At 35.7% G+C, this 10,799-nt stretch overlaps 1 protein-coding gene across 9 annotated transcripts in view; it reads left to right on the plus strand.

Moving 5' to 3' along the window:
- LOC106465536 (NGFI-A-binding protein 1-like) overlaps window positions 1–10,799 on the plus strand; it is a 186,168-nt gene that overhangs the window by 157,874 nt on the left and 17,495 nt on the right. For 8 of the 9 annotated variants that reach the window (XM_022393447.1, XM_022393444.1, XM_013925759.2 and 5 more), the window contains 2 exons: window positions 5,488–5,611; window positions 6,598–6,803. In XM_022393447.1, coding sequence (XP_022249155.1) covers window positions 5,488–5,611; window positions 6,598–6,803 — 330 coding nt within the window. The remainder of the gene's footprint in view (window positions 1–5,487; window positions 5,612–6,597; window positions 6,804–10,799) is intronic. The other variant, XM_022393443.1, reaches the window with a different exon arrangement.

Genomic DNA, 10,799 nt, shown 5'->3' on the forward strand with positions numbered 1-10,799 from the left:
TTATCTTTGATAGTTATATATATGTATGTATGTGTAAACACAGCATCCTCCTTTATCTTTGATAGTTATATATATGTATGTATGTGTAAACACAGCATCCTCCTTTATCTTTGATAGTTATAGATATGTATGTATGTGTAAACACAGCATCCTCCTTTATCTTTGATAGTTATAGATATGTATGTATGTGTAAACACAGCATCCTCCTTTATCTTTGATGGTTATATATATGTATGTGTGTAAACACAGCATCCTCCTTTATTTTTGATAGTTATAGATATGTATGTATGTGTTAACACAGCATCCTCCTTTATCTTTGATAGTTATAGATATGTATGTATGTGTTAACACAGCATCCCCCCTTATCTTTGATAGTTATAGATATGTATGTATGTGTTAACACAGCATCCTCCTTTATCTTTGATAGTCATAAATATGTATGTGTAAGCATAACATCTCCCTTATCTTTGATAGTTATAGATATGTATGTGTAAGAATAACATCCCCCTTATCTTTGATAGTTATAGATATGTATGTGTAAGAATAACATCCCCCTTATCTTTGATGATATTACAATACAAAGTGTGGCGCTGTTTGTTTGTAGTTGTTGCATGAATAGTTCTACTATTATTTATATTTGTCATTTTTAACATCGAAGTGGAAGAAAACGTAAACTTACAATGATATCTTTGATAAAATATTAGTTTAACTACACTAATGCTAGAAAGGGTGGCGGATGAAAGGTATCCCAAGAGGTAGGACCAACACAACGACAGAGATACGTCGTTTATCAGGTTTAAATTGTGTTCGTGAGACTTACAAGTCGAAGTGATTTAATGCTCGCCCTTTCAGCTGTAGAGGCGTTATAATGTGACGATCAATCCCACTATACGTTGATAAAAGAGTATTCCAAGAGTTGGTGATGAGTGGCGTTGACTAGCTGCCTTCCCTCTAGTCTATCACTACTAAATTAGGGACGGCTAGCGCAGATAGCCCTCGAGTAGCTAAGCTAGCTTTGCGCGAAATTCAAATCAAAACAAACAAAATTATATACATGTAATACATATATATATTCAAGACCCGCAGCAATACTTTTCTCCAACTAAAAAAAAAGAACTAAAAACCACGCAATTAGTATGTTAAGAAGAAGGGAAACTAATAAAATTTAAAATAGGAAGTATTTTTTTTCGAGAAATGCCATTTAATATGACGTCAAATAACCTCCCGAAACTATGTTATGATCTTGTAAACTATGATGAATTTACGATAGCTATTTGTCATTATGTATATATATATATATATATATATATATCACGAGCGTAAAATACGATAAAGAGACGTACACTCAGTACCAGTGGGAAAAAAAATTACTGTGGAATGAACATGACACTGTATCGTTCGGGAGTACAATGAAGTACATGTAAATATCCAAACTGTTGTTTAATAGTGTTCCTTGTAGCATTAATTAACTTTTTTTGCGAAAATTTTAATTAACTTGATCTTCAGCTTAACAGGGAGAACCGTCTTGAATTAATGACATATGTGAATCTCTACGTTCCTCCATCATCAAAGAGCTTGCCACATATAGCTTCTATTAATTAAACGTCTCTAGCCTTTGTTGCCCTTACACATTTTACGCAACGTTCGTTTCGTGCATACACGACATTGAAGCATAGTTTCCAAGCGCACTATTCTGTACACGTCTTATTCGAACTTAAATCCCCGACCCAAGTGTGTGTTATAAGCACCGGCTGAGCTATACTTTTTATTTTATCAGGTTCTGTATTTTGATTATAGATTGGATATATATTTTTTTTTATACGACACATTTTATGGATTACACATCATTTCAGTAAAATCTGGCCTTGGTAGCTTGTCTAACATCATCATATAATATCACATGAACAAAACTTGTTACAGTATTGGATTGTGTAGCCTGTAAAATCATCAGGAAAATAAGAGGGTCACGTAGTTGGACGTATGAGGATTTGATCCCTCCATCTTTATAGTATGGTGTATGCTCGTGCTCGTAAGCTGATTTAATCTGCTTTGATATTTAGTAGTCCAACCATATTCGGATATTATAAAAACAAAATACGCTGTACTTCTTATGTACAGTGCCACGCGTGTGTCAATATCGGTTTCGATGTTAGAATATTTAATGAGCTTGCGTCATAACGGTAACATGTTATCCGAAAAATAGAAACGATTCCGTTGCGCAGTAAACAAGCTCATACAAAAATCAGTTGTTGTTGTTGTTCTTTTAAATTCGAAACAAAATTTCAAAAATACAAACTTGTTGTAATTGCAGCTTGTATGCAATATAGATAGTTCGTTAGTTGAGAATATAACCGCTAATGACAAAGAACCATTTACTGTCCACTGTTGTAGACTAGTTTGTTTTTCCAACTGTTGCTGGCTTAACTTTATTTGTTGTTGTTAGTAGTTGCAGGCGAGGTTTTCTTTTTTTAAGTTAACCACTGTTATTCTAATATTTTTTGTTCTTACCTCTGTTAACTAGATGTTTCTTTTGTAAACTACTGCAAAATAGGCTTGACAATTGTTAACCGCTGCAGATAATACATTTTTTAACCACTATAGACAAAGTAGTTTCGTTAACTTCTGTAACCTATATTTTTTGTTGTTATTGTTAAACTTGTAAATGAGACTTTTGTTTTATCTTAACTGCTGGAGTCCGGCCTTATATATTGTCAACCATTGCATACAAGACTTTTCACCTACAATATACCCAAACTTATCGGGTAGATGGAGCCACAGTAGTAGAAAAAAAATAGAATTATCGTTCGAACTGGGTAAGTTAAATCTGCGCACTCAAGCGCTTCAGGAGCTAGCCAAAGATACAAAAAAAAAAATTCTCTAATAGCGAGTATTTTTTATTCCATTTTTAGGAGTAATAAGTATAAATATGTATATAATTGTTACTTGAGATTCAATATATCTGTATGTTGTGTTGAGTTAAACCTCGAAATAATACTATCTTCGTTCGGTGTGTCTACACAATTAAGAACAATATTTGCTGAGAAAATTCCTTTGGCCACTTTTTAATCATGAACTTTGTCTTGTAGCTATGTTATGACAAGCTTACCAATAACATGACTTCTCAGCTCAAATTACACAGGCCTGCGTTGGTTTTATTGTCTTGAAATTTTTACACGTTCTACAGTATTTCCTGTACGCTGAATCCGAAAATGATATCCATTTTTCTCCATCACGTACAGAATTTTAACGTCATATGTACTTTTACATAATTGAACCATTTTCATTGAAATCGGGTCACATTTTGTTATGCTTGAAATGTTGACAACCACTGGCTATAAATTTCTCTAGACCAATCGCGACATAAGAGTCTTATCGATCGTTCTAGAACCCAAACATAACAAACATAATAATAAAAAATTTCCATTATGTTAACCAAATAATAACTTGATATAAGTAAGAGTTTTTTTTTTCTCTCGAATTGTAAGAAATCCTTACGCGATAGAAAGAAAAGAATATTATTTTCGAAATCTGCGTAGCTGAATTACGGAAAAATCCGTTATTAAAACCAAAACAATTTTTATAAAGTTTAAATTCGCAGGTTTGTGTTATTATTATTATGTATATCTCTCTATTTATTACGAATGTACAAAGACTGTTGTAACCTCGCATTGTCCTCAAAAATAAATCATTGTCATTTTGGATTGAAATGTAATGTGCATCTCTACAGTTTACAATGAAATCTCTAGACAAGATCTTGGTGACAGAAGTTGGTGTGTAAGGGTTAAAACAAAGGCGTACTTGTTTCATTGCCAAGCCTAACGTATAGTTTAAAGTCCCTTCGTGTCTAAAATAATGCTTAGATTCACCATTACAGAAAAACTGTGGTGGACGAAACAAAATAAAAGATGGACGGAAGAGGACATGTGAACGTTTACCACATAGACATGCCCGGCATGACCAGGTGGTTAGGACGCTTAACTCGCAATCTGAGGGTCGCGGGTTCGAATCCCCGTGACACCAAACATGCTCGCCTTTTCAGCCGTGGGGGTGTTATAATGTACGCTCAATCCCACTATTTGTTGGTCAAAGAGTAGCCCAAAAGTTTGTGGTGGGTGGTGACGACTAATTGTCTTCCCTCTAGTCTTTCACCGCCAAATTAGGGACGGCTAGCACAGATAGCCCTCGTGTAGTTTTGCGCGAAATACAAAACAAACCAAACCTTGTAAACTTGTTGTTCCTAAATAGCGGATCTAAACTTTATTTTGGATTACTTTACACTGTATTGTGTATTCACTCACTATTCCCCTTTTATCGTTACAAGTACGGGTTGGCAAAGAAGGTCAAACACTTTGTGGTTTATTGGTTAGGATGCCGTCTACCTGTCAAAACCGTTACTGTGACAAGTGTTAACGTTTGCCATAGACTTCTTTCGTGGAAAGCCAACTCTGAGCTTTATTGATTGCAGCGTTCTTTCCAGTGAATAGATATGTTTCACTCGAAGAATCAAATGATCTTAATCGATAAACATTGAGGGAAATAAAAAAGGGACACGTGCCTCAGCAAAAATTTTGTCTTTTTTTAGGAAATGAGATAAGAATGTTTGTTCACTTCTCTGCTTCCCTTAACGAACTTCCCTGAGAAGGATTCTACACTTATTTGTTAATGTTTGTTTGTTTGAATTTCGCGCAAAGCTACACGAGGGCTATCTGCGCTAGCCGTCCCTAATTTAGCAGTGTAAGACTAGAGGGAAGGCAGCTAGTCATCACTACCCACCGCCAACTCTTCGGCTACTCTTTTTACCAACGAATAGTGGGATTGACCGTCACATTATAACCTCCCCCAGGGCTGATAGGGCGAGCATGTTTGGTGTGATGGGGATTCGAACCCGCGACCCTCAGATTGCGAGTCGAGTGCCTTAACCACCTGGCCATGCCGGGCCTATTTGTTAATGAGCAACAGCTCTTTCGTAAGGTTGTGTATAGGTTTGATTTGTTTTGTATTTCGCGCCAAGCTGCTTCATTGCTATCTGCGCTAGCCGTCCCTAATTTAGCAGTGATGGACAAGAGGGAAGACAAATAGTCATGACCACCCACCGCCAAATCTGCTTTCTAAACACTTTTTCAAACGAATTTATACATCTTTTTGTGTGTGTGTGGGGGGGGGCAAAAATGTGTGGCTTAAACGGTCCCGTATAACGTATGGGTAACACAAAAAATACCATCAGTATTGTAATCAATTCTACTCATTACTGCTGGGGATTTCTACCTTTTTTTACATGGTAAAAATGAGTGAATTCATCTAATTTGTAATCAGTTCTTTATAGTGATTGTCGTAAAAGGCAAAAACATAAACTTATTCAATACGATGAAATATGTGGATCCCCCATACTAGTGAATGGTATACGAAAAAAAACAACCAGTAATTTAAGGGTTAAATCGTTTGTTTTCCTGCCAATATGGTACGTGGCAGCTAGAACAAAATTATCAGTTTTGATGATACTTTTAGGTCTCAGGGCTATAGGTCTTATGATGAAGATTCCTGTAAGCGACCCAGGCTGGAATCGAGCCTCGCAGATAAAGCTCATTTAGAAGAAGAGAAGAAGAAACGACAGGTAATGTTTAGGGATAATCGTGATCAGAAAATGTTTCTTATACTTCTCCATCTTTGTCGTAACTTGGCTAATTGAAGAACAAATTTAATTTTAAGAAAAAAAATGCAAGCAAATTAAACTCTTTTTATAGCAAATGTGGGTCACATTTTTTTTAAACAGATGAATGAAAGTAACAACAAGTGGACTTCGTAATAACGTCATCGTAAGGGTTTATATTTTTTTACTGTTATTTTATTTACCTTAGATGCAAAATAACATATATATATATATATATATATATTATATTGCAACTGAAATTTTACGTAGTATTAGTAATTCTCGTAAAAATTATATTACCTTCAAATACGTTTATTATGAAAGTCTACTATTCTAACGTAATATAAGACCTCGTGAGCGTGGCTACTCCTAAATCTGTGACCTACAAAAAAATATGGTCCTGTAAACTAGTGTTTTCCAAACTTAAAAATATCGGCGCTCACCTAAATAAACAAAGTTTTCATTACGCCCCACCCCTTCACATTAAAATACTTTTCGCAAATGCTTCTAGCAAAATGAGCATTCGTTTTATTTTTAATAATTCCTTTAAAAGGAAAACAAAAAATGCTTGTAAGGAATGAGTAAATGCGAGAGGAAAAAAAAAGAACTTTTAGAGCAAAGTGATAGTTTTGTTAGGTTATTATCGTCTCCAACTCTTCAGTTTCTTCTTCTTTTTTTTTCTCTCCCGCCAACCCCCCCCCCCCCCACAGCGACCAGTACGTGCCCCAAAGTTTGAAAAAACACTGTTGTAGAGAGAGATGCGTATGTTTAAAATCGGAGAAGATTAGTAAGGGTTTTTTCCTACCACTTGCAGGAATAACAAATCTATGTGGTATTCGAAATAATGATAAAGGTGTTATGTAATTATTTTGTTGTTGTTTTTTATCCTGGGGGGTTTAAATGTTCTGATAATTATATTCAACATATGGGCATAACATCGAATGTTTTAGGAACGAATTGAAGTAATAGTAGAACAACTGAAGACCTTGGGAACCCAGCAGGAGGAACTAAAAGCTAAGCTGCAGCAGAGTCGAGAACTCCAAAACTATCCAGGAGTCACACAGACTCAGCGACAGTTGGAGCAACTCTCCACCCAGCAAATGCAACTCATTAATGAACAGAGTGAACTGAACAAACAGTTGAAGCGACTGGAGAGGTAAGTCTGTGTACAGTATAGGGGTGAGAAGGAAGAAGACAATATATACTGTATGAATGTGAGAAGTAGAAACTGTACGTATTGTATGAATGTGAGGAAGTAGAAACTGTACGTATTGTATGAATGTGAGGAAGTAGACTGTGTGAATATTGTACGTATGTGAGGAAGTAGACGGTATGAATAATTTACGTATGTGAAGAAGTGGACAATATATACTGTGTGAATGTGATAAGTAGAAACTGTACGTACTGTATGAATGTGAGGAAGTACAATGTGTGAATGTTGTATGAATGTGAAGAAGTAGACGGTGTGAATATTTTACGTATGTGAAGAAGTGTACATTATATACTGTATGAATGTGATAAGTAGAAACTGTATGTATTGTATGAATGTGAGGAAGTAGAAACTGTACGTATTGTATGAATGTGAGGAAGTAGAATGTGTAAATATTGTATGAATGTGAAGAAGTAGACGGTGTGAATATTTTACGTATGTGAAGAAGTGTACATTATATACTGTATGAATATGATAAGTAGAAACTGTATGTATTGTATGAATGTGAGGGAGTAGAAACTGTACGTATTGTATGAATGTGAGGAAGTAGAATGTGTGAATACTGTATGAATGTGAATAAGTAGACGGTGTGAATATTTTACGTATGTGAAGAAATGTACATTATATACTGTATGAATGTGATAAGTAGAAACTGTACGTACTGTATGAATGTGAGGAAGTACAATGTGTGAATATTGTACGTATGTGAGGAAGTAGACGGTATGAATATTTTACGTATGTGAAGAAGTGGACATTATATACTGTATGAATGTGATGAGTATAAATTATAAACAGGGTGTCCAAGAATTTTGGAAACACTTTTGAAAAATCATACCGGGAAAACCGTTTAACATAGGGGCACGCGGTTTGTTGAACGTGCAAGAATAATATTTAAAGTTTTGTTTACAGCACGTGAACAAGTGAAAAAAACAGTCCAAAAGTGAACATCTGTGCAGCAATCCCCTGTCATTGGTCCGTTCTTGGTTGTAGAGGTAAATGTTACGGTAAACGCATTCTTTGACATGCTGCAGAATTGAGAACATTACAACATAAAGTGTTATTACAACACTGTTAAAAGTAAGAACGAATTGTGTCAACGGTTCCAAGAAACCTTCACAGAGGTTACTGGACATATTGCACGTAACTCATGCAACAAAACGTGTTTATTTGTCTTAAACTATTTTCCAGGTATGATTTTTCATAAGTGTTTCTAAAATGTTTTAGACATCCTGCATATATATATGTATAGGGTATACATCTGTTTCTTTATTTGATTACACTGAAGATAAAAATTTAAGCATACTGTATTTAAAAACTCCCCAGTGGCACAGCGGTATGCCTGCGGACTTGTACTGCTAGAAACCGGGTTTCGATACCCGTGGTGGGCAGAGCACAGATAGCCCTTTTGTGTAGCTTTGTGCTTAATAACAAACAAAACTTTTTACAATAATAAACCCTGATACTATTTTATATAAGTGATAGTACTATCGTGTTTCGAATTTTGGCAATATTGGACAACAATGTTTTTTTGTTTTTGTTTTTTTTTTGCTTTAAAATAAATGTCAAACTTATTTGCAATATTCCAAGAATATAAATAAAAACAAACCACTGACCTTTAAATACAGTGAGATAACTAACATCATTGTTTAGCATTGAAGATCGATCAACCGAAACGTTCATTGCATCGTTCTTTTTCCCCTCAGAGTAACTTTTAACCTTTTTTTTTTTATCTTCAGATGTTATCACATTATATCTACATTTGTTTATTATTCGCCTGATAGTCGGGCGGTTGTGGCTTGATGGTTATCGTGTCCGGTCTACGAATCTAATGATTCATGGTTCGCGTCCCGTTATTACGAAACCCTCTCCGTACTTTGGAGCCGTGGGTTGCTAAAAGAATGACAGTCAAATCCCACTACTCAATTAGACACGAATAGGCCAAATGTTGGCGGTGGGTGTTGTTGACTATCTGCCTTCTTTCTAGTTTCTCAGTTCGACGTTAGTGGCGGCTATGCACAGATAGTCTTTATGTAGCGTTGCGTGAAATACTTAAAAAAACAAAAGTAAAATCGTATAACCATTGCCTCAGCTCAGTTTATGAAAACTGATACAATCTTAAGGTGATTGTCGTATGAGCTTTGTTCATCAGTGTGAGCTTGTGTCGATTATGTTACTAAAATAAACATATGTTTCAATTCGTAATTTACTCCCTAAAGAATGGTCTTGGGACAGTAACAAAAGATATATGTGTACAGGTTATTATATCCCTTCATATAGATATGTTCGAGGCCCCGGCATGGACAGGTGGTTAGGATCGAAAGGTAAATCTCTGAACCGTGAAACATGGTTTTCGTTTTCTCGCATCTTTCTGTGTACTTTTGTGTTATTTAAATTTTAGCCAGACGATATTCAATGTTATCTACTCCGCTAAATATTCCAGGGTCTTTTAAAACAAGTAAATGATCACGTTCATGTAAAGATTTAAAAAAAAAATCCATGGGAAGACGCCTAGTAGAATGATTTTCGAACGTTTTTAATTTACCCCTTCTTCAGCCTCTAATAGCCAGGAATGGCCAGGTGGTTAGGGCGCTCGACTCGCAATCTGTGGGTCGCGGGTTCGAATCCCCGCCACACCAAACATGCTCACCCTTTTAGTCGTAGGGGCATTATAATGTGACTGTCAATCCCACTATTCGTTAGTAAAAGAGTAGTCCAAGAGTTGGCGGTGGGTGGTGATGACTAGCTGCCTTCCCTCTAGTCTTACACTGCTAAATTAGAGACGACTACCGCAGATAGCCCTCGTGTAGCCTTGCGCGAAATCCATAACAAACAAACAAACAAGATATGTTCGAAAGACACGAGTTCGAATTTTCCAGTTTCATTCGGGTTTGAAAATGAAAAATGGAATAGCTCTTTCACAGTGTAATTCGAATGTTTCTTAAATTGAATAATGCTTGCAATCTGCCCTGTTGTTACCGCTTATTATTCCGTTTCAATTATTGACGTACCCAGAATTAGGAATGCCGTAAGCAATTGTACGGGCAAATTGAAAGCATTATTCAATTGAGGAATAGTATAATGACACTGCGAGAGCCCTATCTCATTTTTTTATTTACGAACTTGAATAAAATAGGAACATTCAAATTTGCGTCATTCTTATCGTCGCTTTTGGAACTTTTTGGATATAAATATACACGCGTAGTAAAGAAGTTTTTTGACTGAGGTCATAAAACAGCTAGTTAATACCCAACGAACGGTTACAAACTTTTCTCTTTTGTATTATCATAAGGGAAAAAAAACCAAAAAACTGAAGCGAAATTCAAAACAAACAAACAAATCTTTCTGAAATGTTATTCTTCTGATTTTATACTGTCATAAAGTTTAGCATCAGGAAAAAAGAAAACAATAATCCGAGCCCACTCGGGTTATTGGGTTTCCATTTTACTCCTGATGAAGGAAAGTCTTCTTTCCGAAAGCGCTCGAGATATTTGATTTATTTTGGAATGTTAATTATTTTTCAGTTCATTTTACGTACTTTAGAATATCATGAGTTATAAAATTTAGAAGCGTTTGTTAACTAATGCATATTCTCCAATTAAAATACATTTAGTATTCCAATCTTAGAAATCAATTTCATGCGTGTATTTTGTAACTTGCGGTTTTTAAACTCTACGAAACAGATATATCGCACGTCCACAAAACGTCATATAGCGCCATCTATTGACACTATCGTACCGTAGCAACATGTATGGGAGTACAGTGATACAGTGACGCATACTGAGTTTGTGTGTTTGTTTAGCCACATTAGACTATCTGCTGTGTCGACCGCAGGAAATCGAACCCCGGATCTTTAGCGTTGTAAGTGCGTAGACTTATCTCCGTTCGTACGGGGGGGATCGCATATTGTACATCAGCAAAAAGTACCTCTCTTTCTAAGAGATG

This window comes from Limulus polyphemus, unplaced genomic scaffold (assembly GCF_000517525.1).
Source record: "Limulus polyphemus unplaced genomic scaffold, Limulus_polyphemus-2.1.2 Scaffold1974, whole genome shotgun sequence".
NCBI classification, from domain to species: Eukaryota; Metazoa; Arthropoda; class Merostomata; order Xiphosura; family Limulidae; genus Limulus; species Limulus polyphemus.